Here is a 25,310-nt window from a genome sequence, read left to right on the forward strand (position 1 = left end):
ATAATTTGGTAGTAATGTATGCAAATGTATGCAGTCCTAATGAATCTATATAAAGGCTAAAATTGCCATTTAGGCCTACATTAGGAAAATAATTGAAAAGTTGCTCTGTGCAGGTTTACCTATTAAGAGTATGATAATTACAGTAAAATGTTAATATTAGAGTCAGTTTCAGGTTCGTGCAGATTCATGCAACAGAATAACAGAATAAATTCCTGTGCCTAGATAGATAGATAAATAGATAGATAAATAGATAGATAGATAGATAGATAGATAGATAGATAGATAGATAGATAGATAGATAGATAGATAGATAGATAGATAGATAGATAGATAGATAGATAGACGGTAACAGATGTAAGAGCGACAGTATCCACACGGACTCAATTTAACGGTGCACTGTGGGCGGGTCTTAGTCCAGATCGACGGGTTTTAAACGAATGGGATTCCAGAAACTGCCGCTGTTGTAGAAATCGTTAACCAATCACAGTCAGCAGGGGGAGCAACACACTCATCGTGGTGAATGTAAACGGTAGTGGAGAGAGGCATGAGTTTAACGAGGAAGCTCTCACAGAGAATAAAAACATTCACGAATAATGAATTGCCTCCATTCACCAGCTGACTTTACGTTCACAGGTTATCCCGACATAGGAACTAAGGGGAAAAGGTTAACGTAATGACTTCGTCAAGGACAGAGCTTGATTTGCAGGGTCCGTCTGTAAAACCAGTCACACGAGAAACGTTTTGTATTAGCGTGCTTTAATTATGTTTCCATTTATCTGTCGTGGGATATGGAGATCGGCCGTCCACACACTTAGGATAAGGTTTGTTACCAAATTTCAACTGCAGTTTCTGTATACTGACCTCTATTTCATCTTTTCCTCCTAGTAGATATATACACGAGTGACAACTGACAATCGCAGTAAAGGGTCAAAATATGTCTGATCATAATTTCAATAAAAAATAAATAAAATATTTTTACCTTTTAACTTTACATTGTTTTGTTAAAATGAGAATTTTTTTCTACATCCAGTCAGCTGATAAAATATATTAAGACTAGTCAAACATATAATCAGAGATTACACTGTGTTTTATCATTTCCTTATCTCCAGCAGAAGAACTCCACTGTGCAAACCACTGTCCACCTGTGATGGAGTCCCAGCAGGACTGGCTGATGCTGACACCATCTTTGCATTGTCATCGGGCCATGGCAGGTGTGGGGTGGCTGTGGTACGAGTCAGTGGTCCAGAATCGGCTACAGCACTGAGGCGTATGGCCGGCCTCACACACAGCCTACCTCCTCCACGCACTGCCCTGTTACGCAGCATCACAGACGCCCAAGCCAAAGAAGTGTTGGATCGTGGACTTGTCCTCTGGTTCCCAGGTCTTTTCCCTTGGACCATGATCACGCACACACACACACACACACACACACACACACACACACACACACACACACACACACACACACACACACACACGCACAATCCGTAGGGTGTTGTCATATTAGAATTCGTCTTGCATCACATAATCATTTGTTAAGGGAAACTATGAATGTTAAATATAAAGTATCTCAAGCAACTTTCCAAGTGTCAGCAGGTGATGTCAAAAGTTGGTGTAACACATGCAAAAGCTCTGTCCACTAGTGAGGGAACCACTTCACCTAAAAACTGTGATATGGTGCTTTAAGAGTAAAATACAAACCATGTGTTAGCACCTTCTCGTACACCAAACCGGCTGGATTGCTAAATGTTAATGCAAGTCCCATCTCCTAGTGTGTTAAACAGTTTTCTGTCACTGCCATTTAAAACATAACCTAACATACAAGCCAGAGCTGATCTAATTTATTGTATCACAGTACTGAGTCTTGTGAATCTAAAATTCGATCAGTGTCATCCACTTGCAGTTTAATTAAGGTATAGCTAAACATTTTGCCCCTTGTAAGTATTTAAATGACTAAGCAATATTCAGACTGTGTTGTTGTTTCTCTTGTGTTTGTGCCATCAGCTCCTCACAGTTTCACAGGAGAGGACAGTGTGGAGTTCCACATCCATGGTGGCCCTGCTGTCATTACTGCTGTCCTACAGGCTCTAGGTAACATCCAGATATCAAACAGAGACAGTGCTATACAACTTGATATAGTGCAATATAACACAAATTTACAGTCTCATTTGACGCATCATTACTTTGCAGGGTGTGTGTTTATGGCTTCATAGCTTTGACTTCTAAAGCTCTAAGCCTGCATGAAAAGTCTAAGCACAGTAGCTAGCCGAGTCATGTAATTGTCTGTCACTGGGACTTAAAAGAGAAAACTGACACATGCATTCCTGTTTCTAAGATGTGCCTTGGCAAGCGTGGCAATCCTCATGTGATTGACTAGTAATATTTTTATTGCAGTTCTCCCGCAAACCTTCTAGAGGGCAGTGTTGTATAAATCAGCAATGTTAATGAAAGTTTGTCACTATTTAATATATGGTTATCTGTAATCAGGAATAGTTAAGTATTAAAACATTGCAGTGATGTACAAGACATTTTTGAGTAATTCTTGTTTTTTAAAACTAAGAGGAAGGTTTTGTTGGTGAGATGATAACCAGCCAGCAGGGTGTAAAACAGAATATTTTGCTCTAGTTAACAGATCATGACCTCCATTTGCCAAATGGTTTTGTGCTCATTGTCTCCTCCTGATGAGTCTTGAAAAATGGTTGAGTGAGAGAGAGAGAAAATGTAACACAGGTGTGCCTGTTTTCATTTCAGTTGAACCCTGAGTGACACTTTGACCCTGTGTTTGTCCCTGCTTTGTTTGTGTGTGTGTCCTTTCTTGGTGTACATGATGCATGACGTCCTCGTGCCTAAAACATTTTTCCATGTTTGTATGCTGTGGTGTGTGTGTGTGTGTGTGTGTGTGTGTGTGTGTGTGTGTGTTTCTCAGGAAGTGTGCCTGGCATGAGGCCTGCTGAAGCCGGAGAGTTCACGCGGAGGGCCTTTCAAGCAGGGAAACTGGGTTTAACAGAGGTAGGTCAAGAAGTACATGTAAAAACCCACAGAAAAATCTGTGCAGATTTGTGTATCAAGAGCTCCTCAGAGGAAAGTCAAACGGTAAATGTGGAATAAATGGGGTCAGACACGCTCAGGGATTTCAAGTTCATGAAATGTCAACGGTGGAAAACTTTCACATTTCTCTCATTGAGCAGCCAAATATGTAGCCTGACGTGTTAATAAGGGACTATTGTGGATATTCTATGAACAGCATATAACACTATATCACAGTAAATCTTATCAGTAGACAGTAAATTGAGTTTTTTTATATTTATCATAAGCAAATGTGTTTTTACAATTCAGATATTGCAGTGTGATAATGCATGATAGGTACTTTTGTTAAACTGCAATATTAACTATTACAATGGCGCTTGAAGGTGGAGGGACTTGGGGATCTGATCCACGCTGAGACAGAAGCCCAGAGGAGACAGGCTCTCAGGCAGATGTCAGGAGAACTGGGACGCCTCTACCAGGACTGGAGCCACAAACTGAAACGGGTAGGTTGTCCGGTTGTACAGAGGCTGGTGGTGTAGACAGAGGTGTTCATACATGGTACGCATGTTTTTCTTGGATTTTATTTATTTTAGTGTCTGATGCTAACAGATTATTTTTTTGATACAAATAATATATATTATTGATGTTAGGTGTAATCTTTCTTTAGTAATTTAAATGATTGAGTAATTTACATGCATTCTTGAAACCTGTTTGTATAATGGTCTTGCAATTTCTACAAGTTGATTAGTCAGCTCAGACACAGACTCAAATGTTTGAAGATCGTACATCTCTGTCTCAGACACTCTGTTTGCTTTTTGGTATCGACCTGTAATCAACGTGACTTGAACTCGACCGCCTTTAGTGACTCAAACCCAGCCAGTTTGTCTTTGAACTGACATGTGAACAGGGGGCATTTAGATGTTCCTATTGGAAAAACAACGTTCTGTCCAGTTTCACATTTGCTTGACAGCATAAACAAGCTGGAATCCTGGAGCTCTCCCTGGAGAGACGTTCGTGTCTGGAATTTATCCGAGAACAGTGTTTGGAAACAACCTGTCTGTACTGTGCTGTTCTACAGGCCTCAGTAGTTTCACACCCAAACAATGCTTTCTGTTTTTTTTTTTGCATCTCTGCAGCTGATTATGAACGACACTGATTGTGGATTAATTCATGGGAATCTGAGGCTTCCTGTTTTTATGTGACCATCGCACGTGTAGTGCGTGTGTTTTCTGTTCAATACTGAGAATGACAGTACTAATATGAATGGTACATGTAAACACTTTTCTCAAATCCTATTCAGCACTGGATAAAAAAAGTAAAGAAATAAAAAAAAAAAAAAAAAAAAAACAAACAAGAAAAACTGCAATCAAGTCAAAGAGAAAAAAGAAATAAATTAGATGTAATTTCACTCTACAAGGACACACAGTTAACATACTGATACTTTATCAATTGAGGATATTATTTTATACAAATATCATTACTATATTACTCTTTTCAACCAACCGAACAATTTAGACTGGGCAGAATTTTTGACATATTTTATTGAATGAGATACTATTACTACTGCTACCACTATTAGTAAGTAGTAACTAAGAACAGCGGTTTTTACAGTAAAATGTAATTGATCATATAATTGTAAACCTTTTTTACATCCCTTCCAGTAAACCTTTAAAATATAGTTATTGTCAAAGGAGATCAGAGAAAGTTTTTCTACAACCATCATGTTTGTTCCCTACTACTTGCTACTGAAGAACTAAGCTATTTAAACTTTACCTAATTTGTTTTGAAGGTTCGTAGGATGTTGCTGGTGTTATGTGATGACTGAGGCGGCTGAAGGCATCAGGGTTTGCGACCTCTGGCCAGCACTGTGACTTTTTACTGTTTTACTGTCTTAGCATCAGAACCATAGACTGTTTCCCTTTCACTTGTCGAGGCAGTTCATAGCAGGAGGTCACTGACCGCAAGCTGTGAAACTGTTTTGGAGGGATCTTGCAACACTTTGGCAGCAGTTCAGACTAACCGGTCCAGGTGTTCTCCCTTGAGAAGCTCTGTTATGCTACTTGTCAGCAGCTTTTTTTGAGGCAGTTCCTAGAAGCAATTTGAACGTGCCTTTATTTCGCATTTACATTTCGGGGAATCCAGTCAATCAGAGGTATACCATCTGTATGATGCTATGGGTCAAAGCCTCGTCCGACACCCAAACAATGCCGCTTTTTTAACCGGTGGCTTCCCACTTTTGTCAAAGGATTAAAGTATGGGAATCTGTCGCTTCCTGTTTTTGTGCAGCTATACTACTATTGTGTTTATGTTCTGCAATGTCAATCAAGATACTGATCGGTGCTGTGGTTCATACGCTGATGCTCTGTATTCTAGATTTAAATGAATGTTAGTTTAAGATATGGCGGTGATGTAAAGTAGCAACAAGACTTTACATGTTATGAGATTAGTTGTGGAAAAAGACCAGAGGAAGCCATTTGAATTTTATTATCCAGTGTTAATGTACACCAGATACATACAGGAATAAATGGACACTAAAAAAAACGAAGTCTGAAAGCCTGAAATGTAAATGAGTCGTCCTATTGGTGGAGAAGAATAACAGAAACATCAACTTCAGTCAGTGTGAGAAATACCTCATGACATTTGGGAACTCCCATGCCATGTTTAAAAGAATACTTCCAAAACAGAGCAGGCATATGTTGGATACTTAATCAAAATTGTGCTTAAACAATTGATTGATTAGTCAACGGTTTTGATTATAGAGAAATCATCAGCCATTTATCAAGGATAAATACCAAATATGTGCTTGTTTAAGGTTCTGAAATACAATGATTTGCTGCTCTTCCCTCATTTATATCATTTATTAATTGGCAGAAAGTAGCTGCACAACAACACAACACAAATGAAACTTCCTGCAGTTTATGCAATGAGAACTTTTATTGGAAATCCTTTATAAAGTTTTTTTGTTTGTTTTTTTGTAAAATTTTATGAATAATGGATAATGAGTAAAAAAGTATAAATAGGGATTTTAAAATTGCATGTTGACTGGTTTGTTTTATAGAATGTTAACTGAATTAGTTTGCCTATATTTGAGTATTACCTGCAGCACAATAATATATCCATGACATGTGCATTAGCGAGATATACTCTACATTAGTTTCCTGTTCACTGCCAGTCACCGTTTCTGTGCTGTTTGCAACATTTCAACACACAAATAAACTGAGCACCACTTTGTTCAGGTGTGTGCACATAGATTTCAGCGTCTTCTCATCTGTACTCTCTGTTTTGCATGTCTCACAGTGTCTGGCTCATGTGGAGGCCTTCATTGACTTCAGCGAGGATGAGCTCATTGAGGATGGGGTCTTAAACCAAGGTATGTTTGCACTTTGTCCTCTGTGCTGGAGAAAAAAATAACAGGACAGTCATCTCTGGGGCTTCAGGGGGAGGCGTTGGGGTCCGCGGGCTCTGTTTCTCTCTAAAGAGAGAGGAGTCAGGCTGTTTTCCTGTTTGGATCTTCAGCTGCCATCGTGTGAGTTTGCTGCACAGTAGGGGGAATCCATAGACATCAAACTGCTCAAAAGGCAGTTTCCTGTAGGAAGTGTGGATAGAAGGCCAGGGGGACAGTAGAGGCATTCGTCTTACCTTCAAAGGCAACCTGCCATGTCACTCACAGGAATAGTGCTGTCAGCAGCACCGTCTACAGCCCAACTGTTGTCTGTATGCCCAGGTTTCCCATGCTCACTGTGTGTGTGTGTGTGTGTGTGTGTGTGTGTGTGTGTGTGTGTGTGTGTGTGTGTGTGTGTGTGTGTGTGTGTGTGTGTGTGTGTGTGTGTGTGTGTGTGTGTGTGTGTGTGTGTGTGTGTGTGTGTGTGTGTGAGTGTGAGAGAGAGAGAGAGTGTGTGAGTGAGTGTGTGTGCGTGTGTGTGTGTGTACGTGTGTGTGTACGTGTGTGTGTACGTGTGTGTGTACGTGTGTGTGTACGAGTGACGTCCCCCCTGAGTCTGTCGCCTGCTGTCTGGCACTGGCAGGGCTCTTCAGAGAGCCTCAGATGTTCTGAAGTTTCGACACAATAAAGCCTGGGAACTAGTTTGTTTTAGTGGCATGGAATGTTGGCTCACGCTTCCAAGCAACGAATAATAATAGACCGAGGCCCAAAAATAACAATTCTGGCCCAAATACTTTCCATTGCCACCTGCAAAGATACAGCAAATTACATATTTAATTCCATTTCTGAAGTTTTCTTAAGTTTTTCTAAAGTCATTCTGCGTTTAATGTGCGTAATGTGCTTTATACAGTCAGGATCATTAAGAATTTAGATTTATTTCCTTTAAGAAAAATTATGTAAAATGACGTATTGAATTGTCAAAAACATTTTTCCGCTTTAGTCTTCTGCGTAAATAGACAAGTCCATGACCCATTTTCTTTCCGTCCAGACGAAGGGTGTCAGACGGAGGACAGGCCTTTTTCCTTCAAAGGGCAGAAATTCCTTTAACAAGGCCATGAAAGTGAAGTTGAACACGAAACCTTCGTCATGTCCTGTTCCCTCCTCTGTCTTTATCTCCCTCTCACACCCCTCAGTCGACAGATCGGTGTGCAATTTACAGGCAGAGATGGAGCGACATCTAAAAGATGAGAGGAAGGGCGAGCGGCTTCGCAGCGGAGTTCAGGTGGTCATCGCAGGAGCTACTAACGCAGGGAAAAGTAGCCTACTGAACACACTCTGTAAGAGAACCCGAAAAACCAGCACACACACACACCCACACACACACACACACACACACACACACTGTGAAGGGATTAATATTAAAAATATGACTTACTATCTTGTAAATACAGACCTTACTGTTGAATCATACCGCTGTCAGCCATGGTTTGGAAGGTGGAAGACGGCATCATCTGTCACACCATTAACAGCGCAGACTCATAACATTTTTTGAAATGTGTATGATTCATTTAAATGCAAATACTCTGTAGAAATGTGTGTGGTTGACAAGACGGCGAAGACAAACCTAAAAACAAGCAGCAGTCTGAAATAAGACGCTGTTAAAGTAGATACAGGGGTTAACAAAACAACCTCCCGTCAATGTCCATTAGTAGCTGTTCTGGAGCTTTCAGTCAAATAATCCTCCTCAGCAGCAGTTGTCCTGGAATTGTAGAATTTCCATTTTTCTTCCAGCTGTTAAGTTTGGAAATGGACGTTGTGGTGAGATTGTTTTTGAAACTGCTGCTTCCAACATGTTGTATTTTCCCTAAATTTTACTATCGGAGGACAAATGTTTTCAGGTGAAAGACAGCAAGGTCAAAGACATCTATCCCATTTGTTGTGCATATTGTAATAATCTCCTCATAGTGCAGGAACACAGAACACCATCTGTGAACAGTTGAACCTGCTCTCGGACACATGAATTACAATTACTATTTTGACTTTTCCTGATACAGATGTTTTGATTCTTGCCTTGCTCCAGATTGCAATGGAGTCAGTGTAAAAAAGTTACATATAATCTGTATATAAATATATAAGTAGACACTCAATATTTTCACCTCTCACTCTAAATCACTTCTACTCACGTTTCTAGAGTGTTTTGGTATGAGCTAATGAAACCCTTTTGTTTGGTTTAAGGTTACGTTTGTTTATGGTTTTGCATCCTGAAATCATTAAGAATCACATTCTGAAAACTACCCCGGAGTGGAGCTTGGCTGTGGCTCCTCACAGCTTCCTATCAGAATAATAGGGGTATTAATCAAATTTAAGATAAAATCCTGTTATCCTTTCCTGTTCCGATTGGTCTTCCCTGACGGCACAGATGAGTAATAATGAGCTGTCATTGTTCCATGACATGGGATTCATTGGGACGGTCAACCCATGAAAGTCCTGATAGAGACTAAAGAAAGGATGACTGAAAATATCCCCTGTTGTGTTTAGATGGTGCAGAACTTTAGTACGTATAGAGATTTCTATATTAGACAGATGTTATTCAGTTATCGCAGAAAGATCCTTCCTTGTTTGTTGCAATAACTGGCATTGTCCTTTTGTAAAGTACACGGTCTTCTTGAGTAAGTCTTAGGTATAAAAATCTTTTTTTTTCCTCCTGTTTTGAGATCTTGAAACCAGCTTTGAAAAATTCTTTAAACCAATGAAACTGCAACGTGATAAATAGAAACATAAACGAATGACTTGTTCAGAAGAATTAATTCTACAACTTAGTTAGTTGTTCACCATCAGGACCCATTAGATACTTCTATGTCATTTTGTTCAGGTCTTAATGGATAAGTTGTGATATATGTGATAACACTGAATTGATCCTAGTGCCAGTGTCAGATGTAGCTTTATTGCTCCGTTGTTAACCACAAACGTTTAAAAACACCTCAATGAGCCACTCTGTTGCACTGGGAGACACGCCTTCATTATGATTAACATGGACACTGTTGTTTTCAGCTTACACAGACCTACTGCCGGAAATACCCACTAGAGCACAAAATGTGTATTATTCCGTGGCAGAAAATAGTGCCGAACAAATCCTGTTCTACTTATATTGGCTAAAAATAACAGTGTCCAGCAGGAAATTATTAATCCTTTTTCAAAATGAAGTTGTATATTTTTAAACCGTTTTTTTTTTTTTTAAAGATGCACGTCTTTAGTAGGAATGAATGATGAATGGCCTTTGGTCTGACAACCACAGACCTGCAGGTGAAGTGAGAAAGTTTGGAGAGATGGATTAATAGATGGCTGATTGTGGCCTCCTCATGGGATTTGTTGACAATGAGAAAGTATCTCCAGCATCAGCTATCCTTTAACCTTTTTAAATCCAGGCCAGAGACCTGCTGCCATTGTGTCTCCCATTGCTGGGACCACCAGGGACGTAGTGGAGACAGCATTGGACATCGGTGGTTTCCCTGTTCTCCTAAGTGACACAGCCGGCCTCAGAGACAGCTCGGACCTGGTGGAGAGAGAGGGGGTCCGCCGAGCTCGGGAAAGGTAAGGAGGAGAAGCAAATTAAAAAAAATAAAAAAAATGTTTGCTTTCAAGATTTAGATGAAGGAGACCAACAATGCTAAGAAATGAAGGCTAGTCTTTTGAATGTTTGACTTCAGTACGGGACATTAGTACATAATAGTAGTAGTATAGTACTGGTAATAGTACTGCTTTGCTGCCTAAGCGACTGTTTGTATGTATATAACACAGAACAAATTAGCCTGGGGACCAATGGAGCATGTCATTGAAAACAAAGAAAGGAAGAAATAAGTCATTGCTTTTGCCCTGTACATCGTACTATATTTTTGTAATGTCTAGGTGACCGCCAGAGTTTATATTATTGCTGAGCCACAGTTATAAATACATGGGACAAACACACTCAGGAGGTTGCGTAAAGAGCCACCTTTCCCCGTTGTAGAGTTTCTACTATTGAGAGGTTGTTAATGTGAGATGTGGAGAATGGACATATATGGTCATTCACTAACAGCCGCTTCCACTGTTTACACCAGGGAAGAATAGAACAACTTGGAGGACTTGTCATCAGCACTTTATCATATACAAACAGGCGAACACACGAGCAGAAGATGGTGCTGGCACATACACACACTATTAAATCAACTTCGATAAACATATTTGTGCAGTTACAAGGAAAAGAAGAAGAATGAGCCTAACAACACACCCCACATTGATTATTAATGATTTATTGGTGAAAGTTTCCTGTCTTTGTAATTACATAAATTTAGCAGCTGCAAAAGTAAAACAGCTCCATTTTTTTTTTTTTTTAAATGGCAATACTTTGTGTAAATATTAGTGTGTGACCAATTCAGTGTGTTGCTGACACTTGGCTGAAAGACTTCAAGCTATAGAATGTAAGGACTTCAGTAAATATTAAGACTGATATTTTTCATGGCAAAAAAGACAAATGTCAAGTATTTCCCCAAGTACTTGTGTCCTTGGCAGGTGGAAAAGCATCAGACAGAGTAATGAGGTATTACTGCGCTGAAATCAGTACTAATGATATTTGTTAAGTGGCAGAGAATAGAGGGATGTAGAGCGACCCCACCTTTTCAGTGGGAAATTATGCTGTTGGATATTTTAAACATTTACTTATAAAAGAATGACTATCTCACAATTTTTTGAGTCAAGGCTGAAACAGATGAAAACTATCAATGTATAAAAAACAGATGAAAATCCAATGACAAAAATATAATTTTCAATGCAAATGTTCTGTAGTTCTTTGTTTTAGTTAAGTGTGTAGGAAGGGTGGGCAGTGTGCGTTCTATAGGGAACTTTTTGTGCAAGGAGCAGGTCAGAGGCTTGTGACCTGGGTCACTACAGGAAGGACATGGTAAGTACAAGCATCCGCTGCTGTTGCTGCTGCCACTGCTGTCGCTACCTCACAGTGGGACGGAGGTGCTGGAGTGCACAGAGTATCTAACTTCAAATACCATTTAGATAAATGAATGAAACCCATTATTCATACTGCGCTGTTTCTGCTGCAGTGGCAGGAAAACACTGTTTCTCAGGACACTTCTCTCAGAGTACCACTAGGGTATGAAGTAGAAAATTTACCCAAGTCGATTTAAAAAATCTTAATGGGGTCTTTTACAGCCACTGACATCTTTTCAATGGTCCAATAATAGAATATGGTCTATAATTAAAAAAATTAAGTAATGCACCTATGATGGCGAAGAAGGTAGAAGTAAATATTATTTTACCCAGTTAAATGCATTTAGGAAACTGCCATTCAACTATTTTGCAGCCTATAAATGAGAAAAAGACAACAGGTTTAATATATAAAGATAATCATAATTAAAAATAATACCTAGTCTCATATCATCAGTATGATTTCAGTGCTCCAATCTCCTGGCTTGAAATTGGAGCCGACTGATTTACAGTGTGTTAGTTAAAAAAGTACAACATTCTTGACAAAATACTGTTGGTATCATGAAGTTAGTTAATGAAAGTCTAAATGTGCATCTGTGACTGCTTTCTCTTTTCCAGGGTGGAGCAGGCAGATCTGACCCTGGTGGTTGTGGACAGTGCTCATCTCCCCACTGATGCTCAGCAGGCTGCAGCCTTCCTCCAGGGACACCTGAGGAGTGTGCTGGCCACTGAGGAGCAGCCTGAGCCAGGTATCGTATCTACAGTACGATGGTAATAGTGATGATGATCTTTATTTGTAGAGCACTTTTCAAAATCTATGTTTTAAAGTGCTTGACAAAGTGCGAGACATCTTCTGCTTCTGCTGCGGTTGGACTTTTGCTGAGACTTCCAAAGAGACACTTCACAATAAAACACAGTAAAAATAGGTTTACTTGTACTGACCCACACACAAGTCTCCGTGCCTTTTTAAGTGAAAAAAAAACATTGAACAGCTACTTTTTGAAAGTGGTATTTTATCATGACCTGAAGGAGGTCTGGACTGCAGTGTGTTGTGGCCGCAGTCACGTGCTCACAGCTCCATCTTTTAGGACTAAATGGTTGGGTGAAGGGTCATCCAGGTCAGAGAGTATAGGCCGGACAGTGAGTTTTAAGTCATTAAGAATAATCAAACAGAAATGTAAGTGCCTGAGGGAGGAGTAGTTGAGTCATTGGTGTTGATTAACAACTGTTTTAAACCCCTGCAGAGAACACTGTGGTGACTTTGTGCTGTGGGACATTAACAATTTGACTTCAGGGTTTTGTGTGATTATCATTTACACTCATTAGAATTTCTTTTTCTTTCCTTGTGATAGTATTTCCTGCGGACAGGTGTCTCCTGGTGCTGAATAAGACTGACCTGCTGCCTGATGATCAGAGACAGAAGCTGGACAGGGAGTTGAGACAGGTGTCTGAACTTCCTCCTGTCTGTCTGATCTCCTGTCACACTGATGAAGGACTTCAGGACTTCCTCACAGTGCTGCACAGCAATGTCAAAACTCTGTAAGTAGCGATAACTTATCATGTTCTCCTGTGCTTGGGCTGAGACTACAAGTTTCATTTAAAAGTTCCATCAGAAAGGCTGATCTTCTGCAGGACCGGTGATAGATTTGACCTAAAATGATTGACAGAATAGATTAATATTAACCAACCATTGGTTATGACAAGTTTCCAAAAGTTTCTATATGCAGCCTAAAATTGCCTTTGTGCTATTGTGAATAAGTGTGCTTGGTAAGTCAGTTATTGCAGTTAAATTTGTGGCATTAATATGATAAAAATGTGGCATGATATATTACTTCATATCTATATCGATATATTTTAATATGGATGCAGTATCTGCCTCAGATGTTTGTGCGCATGGTTTTAAGGCTCATTGTTTTCAGTTTTAACTGATTAATACCAAGACCAAGTTTTGTGAAATCTAGTATTCAGAGTGGTTTAAACTGAACAGTCACCAAAGTCAGAAATATTCAAATCCTCCTCTAAGTTGCTTTAGATAAAACAAATAAAACCAAAAATCTGATTTTTTTTTTTGTTGTTGTTGTTGTAGCGAGGCGGGGGATCTGGTTTTCAGCCTTTCTAAACCAAAAATGCAAAATAAGGCATGAAATAATGAGAATTTTATTACTGTGGTTCATTTTGTTCTCTAACTTCCTCTCTAGGTGTGGCGACCCTCTGTCTGGTGCCCCCACCCTGACCCAGGCCCGCCACAGGGCCCACCTGCAGCAGTGTGTGGCAGCGCTGGCTCAGTACCAGCGATACCGTGACACCGACCTCGCTCTGGCAGCTGAGGGTGTCCGGTTGGCTCTCACCAGCCTGGGCCGGATCACTGGACGGGTTGGGGCAGAGGAGATCCTGGATATCATCTTCAAAGACTTCTGCATTGGAAAATAATCAGATGAGCTGGAGTGAAAACATGCAATCCATGTGATAATAGCCTGCTTGGAGAGGAAAGCTGCGCTCTTGTTCCATCCCAGAGTATCAGTAAAGAAAGCGGGACAAAAGGGCACAGCCTCGGCACTGCGCCAGGCTTCTAGGCACAGCCACAGTAAAAAGAATAATATTTGTGTTCTTGGCTACAGAATGCCTTTGCTCCCAAGACACAAACATGCTTGTTTTCTGTTGATGCTTTTTAACAAACTGAAATAGTTTAAGCGTGACGACAGGTGCCTCAGAGGCCCCATATGCTGGACAAGTGTTTGGCAAGTCTTGAGTCGTAATTTAAAAATAGACATTGAAACCCTTTGATAGGTGGGTATTGGGCTCTTGGGTTGCAACATAACAACCAAGATCATTTAAGATAAAGCCAGCTGCAGACCTCTGCAAGGTCACGGACTCAAAGTTTTGATGTTTACTTGTACTGCAGGACAATGAACAATTTTTTTTTTTTTGGGAGCAGGTCTCATTTCAGTCGTACCCCTCTGTGTGTCGATGTGTTTGCACATGTGGTCACGCAGTGCCACCTGAAACTTGTTGCGATAACTCAAAATCCATGTATAATTTTGATAAGAATTGTATTACTTTAAATGTGTTATTTGTTATTTTACTATTTATAATTTGGACAGTTGTTTCACTCATAATGAATACATGTCACATTGGATCTTTGATGTGAAACTAATGGCATAATGTGTGTTTTTGTAACAAATCAGATTTATTTTATGGGCAGTTGGGGCCAGTGCAGCAAGCTGTTTTACAATACAAAATTACCCATTCTCACAAAGATTGAATTGGTGAGGTCTAAATTCTTGCTGGTTGTTATTTATTCCATTGTGAATGTCCAGCTCCCACCATGAAGCATAATGGACATACAGTGTGTAGAGAAAGTCAGAGCGACCCAGACCCCCTCTCTGCTCTGTGGGAAAGGTATGCTTTTGGAGGCAATGCGCTCTGTGCCCCTTTGTTCGCCTGTCAATCTTGCCTCGATCAAATATTTATGTTTCCTTGTTGAACTCCTCACCCTTCTTCCCCAGTTGGTTTCTTGCCTCCCAGCCTCTGACGACATTCGTCCTGGTGTACACCAGCACAACTGCCCATCTCCCTGTCTTTTCGTCTCTCTCCGCTCCGTCTCTGCTACCTGACCTTTCCTCTTTCCGCGCTGCTCTGTCAGCCTTTTTGTCCTCTTTCATGTGCTCCCTGATTAATTACAACACAGGGGGAGTTCGAGCTAAAAGTGGTACTTGCTGTCATACAAACTAGAGGTAGTAAATTTTGGGTCCTGTTTCATCTTTAGTGCCCTAATGTCCTTTATATAGCAATGTTTACCACAACTGTGAAAATCCATTGGACACTAACTCCCAATGCAATCCTAGTTTTGCATATTGATACCTAGAATATACTTTTTTGATACCTATTGTTTATAGCGTTGCTTGCTAGCGGCTTGGCTTGGCTTTATGAATGGTGAAATATCTCAACAACTAACAGATGGACTGACATTAAATTTTACACTCACAGTCCCGCAAACATGAATTTAGTTAACTTTTATGATTCCCTTTTTGTCTAACACCAGGTGAAAATTTTAAACTGTCCAATATTTTTTATTTGCAACTGACTACCTGCAAAACTATTGATATTCTCCCCTTAAGTGTTAGCATGATAAACATGAAATACATGCTTAACATCAGCATGTTAGCATTGTCTATGTGAGCATGTGAGCATGTAGTGTAGGACAGCCATACAGAGCCACTAGCATGGCTTTAAGCTATTGTTATACAAAACAGAGGAGCCAGCAAGAGCTTTTCCTAATCGAAATATTTAATAAAAAGAGTTAATCTGGAACAATCTAATCAAATAATTAGTAAACAAGAGTATAAATGTGACCAGATAATCAATGCAATCTCCAATCCAATATATGTTGGACACACAATTCAATAAAAAAGCACTTCAGATGCAGTGCATGCAATAACTGTTGAAACGTTTCACCAAAAACCACAAATGTCAACTTGATGGTAGCTCGAGGAAAAAAGCCAGTTGATCTACAAAGTCATTAGGATTAATTGAGAATTGAGAATAATCAATTCGTATTTGAATTAATAAAATAAATGAACCAAACTTTAAAATATAACACAGATTATCCTGTGTTACATTCTTCACTCTTAATTTTGGACCATGACTCAATTCATTCATATGTCGCAGTTTTGTTCAGAGCTGACCGATGTTAGGGACTTTTAGATTTCTGTCTTGTCAGCTTCCTGTGCTTTTGATTAATGGCTCTCCTGAGATGTGGAGTGTATGTAACCAGATCCAGAACAGCCAGCTCCACCCTGTACCCATTTGACTTTATGTCATGGTGTGTGTGTGTGCGTGTGTCCAGGTCTATACTGTACATGAGACCAAAAACACTTTTTAAACAAAGGATTTCCTGAGGACAGGAGGCAGACTGACTCACCTGTAACACTCACATCCATCAGTACAGTCAGCCTGGGAGTTTATCCTAATGTGTTTTCTTATGCAACATGGAAGGCATCTCAAATATTTGCTCTGTCTAAAAGAGAGTGTAATTTTTCTGGGTCCGACTCACGCTCGTCATAATTGTGAAATTGGAAGTGAAGACCAAAGTCAAGTGTTCTCAGGAATTATAAGCTTTGATAGGAGTAAGAAATGCATGATTATGATCATATCAATAAAGAATGGCTGAAATATTACTTTTGCTAATTGTTTCAGACAATGCAAATATATGATGAACATGAACAGTTATGTTTTTCTTCAGACGACGATGGCAAATTAAAAAATGAATATTTGATGTATCTGCAAAATCCAGAGTAATCTAGTTTTCGGCACAGTGTAAGAAATTATGCTTTCATGAATGAAAAAATAAAGAAGTTCAAACACATGAAGTGTAGGAATAAAAATGAAATGAGTGAGTAGGTGAAAGGCATTTTTTTTTTATATTTTGACTTATGAATAAAAAGCAGTGATAAGTGATAATTAAAGTAGTATTGACATAAAACATCGATGTAAGCTAATTTCAACTGAATGGCTTTTTATATGTCATATTTTACATGAATGATTGTACTACAGTAAATTATAAAGCAGGTAACATAAATTCACACTTTAATAATTTAAGTGGCACTTTCAATATCGCTTTATAAAGTAAATGATATACAAATAAGAAGCTGTAATGACACTATCTTCTGCAATCATTACAGCATTTTTAAAAATTTTATTTTACATTTTCATTTCTGTCTTCATACAGAATACGCTATTATCACAAAAAAAGGTGTTCGTTTTATGGATACAAGGTGAACACATTTAAACACCAGCCGTCTGCAGCTACAGTGCTGTATTTGCTCATCGCCTTGTGCTTAAAAAGGAAAAGGAAGTAGTAAAGCTTGAGAGCAGTTCATATAACAGCTACTGGGCTTGTAAAATGCTTCATAAAAGTGGCAATTAATAAGCGCACAGTCGAAACTATTCTTTGTTGCGTTAGTCATAAAAACGAAACAATTTCAATTTCTAATTCATACCAAATTTCCTGCTTCTTATTTTTGATATACTGTACATTGTTTAAGATTGCTTTGACTGTGATGATGTGTTTATGACTTGGTGGATGTGTGTATGGTCATCCGGGCCGTGGTATAAATTCAAACGTGTGAATCACTAGGAAACATAAATGCAGCTATTTTAAGAGCATTCTGTTTATAGCAGACACGTTAGCAGCTGCTGCCCAAACTCCTGTCTGAGTCTTTGTTGTATATTTAATGCCAGGAAGACACAAGAGACCGGCACTGGGTTTCTTTTTTTGGTTCATTTAATTTTAATTGCATGGTAATAAAAAGATTTTCCCATGTTGGTTTTCTTAATAACATAAACCACCATGAGTGACACACAAGAGAAAATATTTACACCAGTGTCATGGAAATTTTTACATTTACCTGAGTATAAAGATACAAAAGCTTTTCACAGTAAATATTTAAACTCAAACTCAAAGTGAGTAAAACGCAAATGAATCTTCAGTGCCAAGTAGAACTAAACAAAGCATGCACAAACCAACAACAACACCTATATCATTAATATGCAATCACAAGTATTTACAGGTTGTGTTTGAAATGTGTTGCATCAGAAATATTCACATGTCTTTTAAAAAGTCTTTAAAGGCCAATGTTGATCACTGTGTTGCACCACTGGTGCCGCCAGTTCTTACTCTGCTGCTTCATTTCATCTCACCTGAAAGACAAAACATTAACAATTATAATTAATGGCAGCAATGAGGTGATATAGCAGTGTCTTAGCATTTGAGTTCTTAATTAAAGTTGATGCAGTTTGCAGATTAAATTTCAAATAGTTAAAATATTTTCATCGGTGCACAACAAAACACCTAATGACGCACCCATCAGCCTCAGCTGTACTTTGTGTTGCGCTAATTGGCAAATGTTAGCATGTTAAAATGCTAAACTAAGATGGTGAATATGGTCACTGTCATACCTGCCTAACATTGGCATGTTAGCATAATGACATGAGCGTTTTAGCACAAAACACTGCGGTAGAGAGCCGCTGGCATGGCTGCACACTCTGTCTTGTTTCAGCAAAGTTTCATCATGAAGATCACCAAATAAAAGATGGATGTTTGAGTATTCTCTGCTAAGTAATCATTTGTAGATTAAATCTCCTGCTCAATAGTGATCAGGTAGGTCTCTATTCAAAGTTTACCTTCAGAGTTTTGCTGATGCCCTGTGCTCCAACAAGAGGCCAGTTAGCCACAGTCCCTCCGCCCTGCTGTGGGGCGGCCTGGAGGCCGGAAGCTTTAGGAACACCAGACTGCAAAACAAGATCATTTCAGTATTATTTAACACCTCAAACAGTGACCATATTTGTACAGCTTTTTGTGTCAGTGCTTGGACACCTATATCGTACACTACGTATCTGGGGAGTTTGAAGTGGGGTGTTTTGTGAACCTATGACTCCTTAAAAAATGGTTTCCTTTTGTTATCTTGCCTGTCCATTCTTCCTGCTCCTGCAGCCCTCAGATTCCTCTTTTCTGCTAAGTCCACACACATCACCTTACCTCTGCACTGATGTCCATATAATCAGTGGAGTAAATCTTATTTAAAGGGCACAAGATATTAACACAAGATATTACTTTGAGGACATAATGACCTTAAGATTATACCAGTGGAAATTTTAACCAACTCTGTAATTAATGCTTTACATTAGCACAAAAATGTCTCAAGCGAACAAAGGTTTGAAAGCATTTGTGGGCATCTCCTTTCCCTCATTCCCTTTCATATGTCTGCAGAGCAAATGACTGGGACTCTATTCTCTGTGTTTATTTTACCTTAAAATTCTGCTGGAGGATCTTAACTTCTCTCTCTCTCAGGGCCAAACTGTCGTCCTGCAGCTTCTTCTGTTCTCTCAACCGGTTCTGCTCCATAAGTAATTTTTCCACCTGGACAAAATATTCATGTGTTATTTTAAGTGGAAAACAATGTCTTCCCTCATATGCTACTGTATAATTAAAGCTCTTGTTAAAACAGATAAAACAGGAGTAGGTTATCATATACACTACATTTTACAATGCCAGTCATAGTTTTATAACTATGTACAAATGCACATACTGTACATCCTTACTCAAATGTTATCTACCTGGTCATCATGAGTCTTTTGCTTGAGCTGGAGCTGCCTGGCGGCCTCAGCGACCGTTTCACTGCGATTTTTTTCACACTGCTGCAGGTCGGACATCAGGTGTGAGTTCTGCACCTCTAGACGACTGGACATGGCTTGGATCTCTGCAACCTGGAGGAAGAAAATACATAAATATTTTTTAATAAATGTGATAAACTTCTAATCTGATTTGCCATATATTCCCTTTTAATGATTAAAACTTGCTTTCATAGACACTTGAAAGGGGCAGGCCTGTTTGCAGAGAGCGAGATAATGGCCTGTGGTTGAAGAATGAGTCGTGCTCTGCTGAACCAAATGTGTTTCCAGATGGTGCCTTTGCATAATTGTACCTGTTTTTGTTTGCCTTGTGTCTATTTCTATCCGTAAGTTGACAATGTGAGTGTTTGTTAATGTTCAGTTTCCTCAGTGTCGTGCTGGAGTACATGCTGTACAGCTAATGCAAGAATGAATTTACACTGAACGTCTCCCCGAGGGACCAATGTTGCTCCATATCAACTGTCAGCAGCCTCGGACACTGATGGACGCTGATGTTGTTTGCAGAATATGGAGCTGAAGCAGTGGAATGTCACATAATCAAGAGGTTTTGTAAGTTTTAATGCGTTGTTTAAAAACTTGTGTCACTCTGCTTTTCTTCCAAGGCTTGGCCCAAGTCAGAGGTTAAATTTAAAGATTGAATGACGATGTATGGAACAGGTTTTTAGAAGTAAAATGTCTTGGCTTTAAGTTACTGTAGATTCCCAACTAAAATGTTTGAGAAACATGTTAAAATGGAGAGAAAGGTTGCAAAAGAAAACTCACCATCGATACATTTAGAGTCATTTGAGACTATTTACCATGTTCTGCCTACAAATCGTTTTATGACTTTCATGATCTTTTCACATTTAAGTTATTGTGTTACTTTTTGATCACAAGCAGCATCTTAAGACAAGACAATATCATAGAATTAAAATTGTGAAGACAGTAAGATTTCACCGATGCAGTTTTCTTAAGGAACTTAGTATATTAGGATTTGATCATTTCCCTAAAATTTCCTAATATTAAACTCATCTATAAATGCCTCAGTAACTATGCTCCTCAGGTGACATGGTGGTACAGTAGCTCTCGGGGTCTCTGGCTCAATAACATGGTGTATATCTATGGTGATCTGTAAGGCAGTAACATTCCCATTCACAAATCCTCATTTTGAACAGATGTCTTTTTCTGTTCAAGAAAAAAAAATGCTATAGATCCTCTGGTTCCAGCTTCTCCAAGATGAGGATTTGCTGTTTTTCTGTGTTTTATATCTGCATATAAAATGTATGTCTCTGTAATTTGTGGTTTTGGATCATTTGTTAGAAAAAATGATGACAATGACTCTAGGAAAATTTGATATTTCATTATTGGCCTTTATTACTGACGATTAAATGATAAATCCAGAAAAAATCAGCAGCAGCATGATATATGACTTATTTCTGTTCATGTATGATTAAATGTGATATATATATATATATATATATATATATATACGTGTGTGTGTGTGTGTGTGTGTGTGTATCAAAAATTGAATTGAATGAAAATTGTTTTCTGTGTCTGCATGAAAATAACTGATAAAGACAGTAAGTGTTGACAGCCACAGTGAAGACACATTCAGGCAGGAAAGCAAATAATGATTCTTGACCCGTTTGTGAGTCTGTATCCAAATGAAATATTGCTTTAAGCAGTAAAAAAGGTACTTGCTGAGGGCATGTGTTTTTGTTGTCCTGCACAGTGCTGCTGTATCAGCAGAGCCACAGACTTTACCTCTGCTTTGACCCTGAGTTTGCCTCAGAGGATGTCTGTCTCTTTAGCTAGATTTATCACGAATGATGCAGCGGATAGACTTCCTCCCTTGAGAAACTGGTTTCCCATTCAATTTGTTCCGAAGCTTTGGAATATTCCATCAGCTTCAAGGAGAAAAGGAAAACTTAAAGGAGGGTTAGCTAGAAAGAAGTATTAAGTCTGAATATTAAAAACCCATCTAAATAGGTGTGGTAGCCACATTTACACAAGTACTGTAAAATACAGCTACTACGGTACTTTATTTGAGTGTCACTATTTTATGCTACTTTATATTTCTACTCAACTACATTTTAGAGAAAAATATCTAAACTCTCCTCTAAATCTGACAGTTTTACCTAAAACCATATGGAGAGCTTATAATGTATTGTAAAGACTAAGCCACAGTTTCCCAACCTTTTTGGCTTGTGACCTCTCACAAATATTATGTTTAACATTTGTATGAGTTATTAACAAAGAGTGAGTCACACACCTATTTATATCACAAGACGCGCACTCACCTTGTTGCCAACGTTGTCGAGATACAACTGGAACTTATTCTCCACGTCTCTGGACAGGTTTGTGCAGCTGTTTCTTATCTTTTCCATTTGTTCCTGCTGGCTGTCACAGGTGAGGTGAAAGGTCAGCTGGTGAGGGAACAGGTTGTTGATACGGTTCAGGAAATCCCTGGTCACCGTTGTGATCCCGTTCAAAGACTGGGCAAAGTCTTCTTTGCACTTCCTGGCAAAAAAAAAAGAAAAAAGAATGAAACAAAAACTTGAATTAATCTTGATATTTTCAGTAACAGACAACGAGCAGACAGACAGACAGACGGTGCTGTACCTGGTGTAGCTGGTGAGCTGCTCTTTCTGCATTGTGTTCTCCCTGCGCAGGGTGATGGCATCCCCGTGGTGAGTGTCTCGGTCTTTGAGGGCGTTGTCTCTCTCCTGGCTCAGGTACTGAACCGTCTGGGTGAAGTTTGCCTCAATGAGATTTATCAGAGCTTTCTGCTGAGCGTTGAGGCTCTGCATTGTTTTTAATTCACCTGGAGAGTTCAGAGAAGAACAGTGTTAACAAAGGAACTCTTACACTGACACATATACTTTTATTAACTCTTCCATTTTCTGTATTTATTAATTTTCCGCTACCACTTTCTAATAAGTCACCCTTTACAGAGGGTTCAAAAGTTGTACTAATGGCATTATTAATTGTTAAGAAATAATTTTGTAATGCCTTATAGAGCAGTTATTAGAGATTAATAAGAATAACTTTAGAGTTGCCATATTGTAAGCAATATGTTAGTTTCTCGCTTTCTAATAAGTCTGTAGTTATATTTGTTTTATATAGTTTAATAAGTCATTAATAAAGGGTAACAGACTATCAACTAAACCATCTGTTAAATAAAAGCCAGAGAGATTATTCAGAAACCTGTGACCCAAAGGTTTATTAATGTCATATAATTGATTTATAAAGCATTAGTATATAATTTGTTAACCATTAATAACAACTTATAAACTCTTATTAGAAAGCAGAACAGATTCTTTTCTTAAGCACATCTACTTTAATTTGAATTTACACATGCATTAATCACTGTTGGAGTAATCTATCACAGTGTTTAAAGAGCAGAGTATTCGAGCATCACACTAAATCTACCAAAAAGTATGGTATTGGAGAACATACTGCTGGTAGTGAGTAAAGGAGGGGCCTGGATGGGAGGGGTAGGACGACGCATCATGCTCAGTGTTGTCATTCTCTCACAGTTTGACTGTAAATGAAAAAAGATCACAGGGTTTGTGGCTTATATTTCATTACCATGGTGACCCAAAGGAAAAGTACAACAATGCCTAAGGAAATAAGGAAATATTCATGTTGAATAGTTTGCGCATTATGAAAACATTACCTTTTAACCTTGATTTGCTCTTGCAGAAACATTTCTCAGCTGATTAAAAGCTATTAAAAACTACTTGACAGCTTTAGAAAACGACCTGCTTCTCAGTACGTCTTAGCAGAAACACGCTGTTCACTTTCCTTATCTTTTGATGTATTTTCCATATTAATCATCTACTTACCAACTTCATTTTTAGCTGATATTCTGTGCTGTTGGCATCGGTCTTCAGCTTCTCCAGCGCTTTCTCCAGAGCAGCCTTCTCAGCTGTGCGAGCTTCCAGCTGAGCTCCCAGCTCGCCTTTCTCCTTCCTCAGCTGGATGTTGTTCTCACTCAGCCTGTTGAAACTCAGCTCCAGATCCTTCAGAATAACATTCAGATAACTCATCACTGTGACTGTATTTTATAGCTCTGAGCACATTGACATAATGCGGTGAAATGAAATGGTAATATGGCAATTAAAAAAAAAAACATATCGTGTCAGACACTCAACAAACTAGTCAGGATGAACTTGATCAAAAGCTGCTGCAGAAATAAGTCCATCTCATTTTTGAAGCTTAATTCAGTCTCTTAAAGATCTGTTCCTCTAAAAATTGTGTTTTTATTATTGCTACTTCACTTAGAAGTCAATGTCATTTTAAGATTTTTCTGTGTCAAGTGAGGGGCCTCTAATATCTAACAAACTCTACTACAGTTATTTTACAGGGGGATCTTGTCTTTACAGATTTTCTGAACAAGAAGAAACCACTGACCTCCACCCTCTTCTCCTCTGCAGACTTCTCTGGCTGTCCATAGATGAGGAAGAGCACCAGACTGACGATGATGAGAGACTGGATCAGAGAGGAAAAGAAGAAAACAATCCTCATGTAGTAACCACAGCTCTTTCCTTTCGACTTGTGCAGGGGCTCCCTTGCCTCCAGGCCAAACTTGCTCCGGGAATAGCTGGAGCTGTACATGCTTGTTGGAGGTGAAATGGTGGCAGCTGGTTTTTGGAAGATCTAAACAAGAATTAATTGGTTGCAAAAATCCACAAAGTTTCCCCCTCTGATGCGATCTTCCCTGCAGAACAGGTGCTGAGTCTTCAAGATGAACACCGACAGGCGGAAAAAGGAGGAAGCTTAATAGTGAGATGTTTATTTCTCTGTCTGCTGCAGCTCTGCTACACTGTCAGGGTGCAGGAATGGCACGTAAGGATGGATGTAAACAATGACCCTTAGGTGTGTAAAGGGGCCATGTTTATAAATGCTGCTGGAGGCACACTTCCAGTCCATCCTGGCCCAGCCCTCGCCTCGCCTCCCCTCCCTTACCCCTCCCTCCCCTGTTCTCCCTCATCGACCTCTGTCACAGTTACAGCCTCGTGCTGCAGCACAGCCCAAATCTCTAAAAAATGTTCCAACTGTTTGGAACAAAAAAATTATTCCTGTCATGGGAAGATTAAAATAAAGTTTAAAGATGCCCTCCGGTCATGTTTTTTAGACATATAAAAATACTCTGCTTGGAACAGTATTTTTTTTTTCTGGAATGGTTTTTCCACAAAAAAAGTTTGATAACCAAATTAAAAATAACAATTATAATAACAATTATAATCATAATTACTCCTTCTCTCTCATTGAAAAAGCCAGAATCAGAAGTGAAAAGATGTCTACTTCAGAAAAGTCAATTTTCAGCATATGTGCACTAGGTACCAAAGTACCAATATTACTGATACTAAGTCTTGTTTAGAGTATGGGTCCTTGGCTCAATACTAAAAGAATGTTAGGTCACGGTCTGACTCATGAGTACTCTTCTTAGTCCTTCCCATAAAGTCCACATAAGAGCAGATTAAAGGAGACAGTCACATTTTTTCAAGTCTGTCTTGTCAGGTGACTATATGTACACTGCTGTTATCATTTCTCATGTTCATATTTGCCACTAAGAGATCCCTCCCTAATGTAAGTGATGGGCAAAAAAATCTACAGTCCACGTTCTGTGTAAAAATGTATTCAAAACTCTATATAAAACCGATATGAGTAATCTGATTTAGTCAAATTAACTGGAGATCTTCTTGAGGGACAGTCCTTTGTGTTTCCACAGGCAGTGTATTCATGCTGAGCT

General features: G+C 39.1%; 2 protein-coding genes across 3 annotated transcripts; one reads left to right on the forward strand and one right to left on the reverse strand.

The window, feature by feature from the left end:
* The first annotated feature begins 511 nt into the window (after window positions 1-511).
* gtpbp3 (GTP binding protein 3, mitochondrial) lies at window positions 512-16,560 on the forward strand. Of its 2 annotated transcripts, none has more exons than XM_056378837.1 (11): window positions 512-821; window positions 1,110-1,381; window positions 2,005-2,091; window positions 2,927-3,009; window positions 3,411-3,530; window positions 6,325-6,397; window positions 7,603-7,746; window positions 9,835-10,000; window positions 12,002-12,132; window positions 12,736-12,922; window positions 13,582-16,560. In XM_056378837.1, exons 1-11 carry the CDS (start codon window positions 763-765, stop codon window positions 13,811-13,813), a joined length of 1,554 nt encoding a protein of 517 aa, XP_056234812.1. In that variant the 5' UTR covers window positions 512-762; the 3' UTR covers window positions 13,814-16,560. The 2 variants fall into 2 exon arrangements, with proteins under 2 accessions (XP_056234812.1, XP_056234813.1); XM_056378838.1 differs by having other exon boundaries at window positions 1,113-1,381.
* Window positions 16,561-17,648: 1,088 nt separating this feature from the next.
* plvapb (plasmalemma vesicle associated protein b) lies at window positions 17,649-24,534 on the reverse strand. Its single transcript, XM_056378839.1, has 9 exons — window positions 23,969-24,534; window positions 23,401-23,577; window positions 23,012-23,096; window positions 22,175-22,376; window positions 21,853-22,072; window positions 19,499-19,648; window positions 19,191-19,301; window positions 18,566-18,673; window positions 17,649-18,082 (listed from the first exon to the last, which is right to left on the reverse strand). The coding sequence occupies exons 1-9, from the start codon at window positions 24,170-24,172 to the stop codon at window positions 18,074-18,076; spliced, it is 1,266 nt and encodes a 421-aa protein (XP_056234814.1). The 5' UTR covers window positions 24,173-24,534; the 3' UTR covers window positions 17,649-18,073.
* Window positions 24,535-25,310: the final 776 nt, after the last annotated feature.

The sequence above is a fragment of the Seriola aureovittata genome, chromosome 6 (assembly GCF_021018895.1).
Source record: "Seriola aureovittata isolate HTS-2021-v1 ecotype China chromosome 6, ASM2101889v1, whole genome shotgun sequence".
Taxonomy (NCBI): Eukaryota; Metazoa; Chordata; class Actinopteri; order Carangiformes; family Carangidae; genus Seriola; species Seriola aureovittata.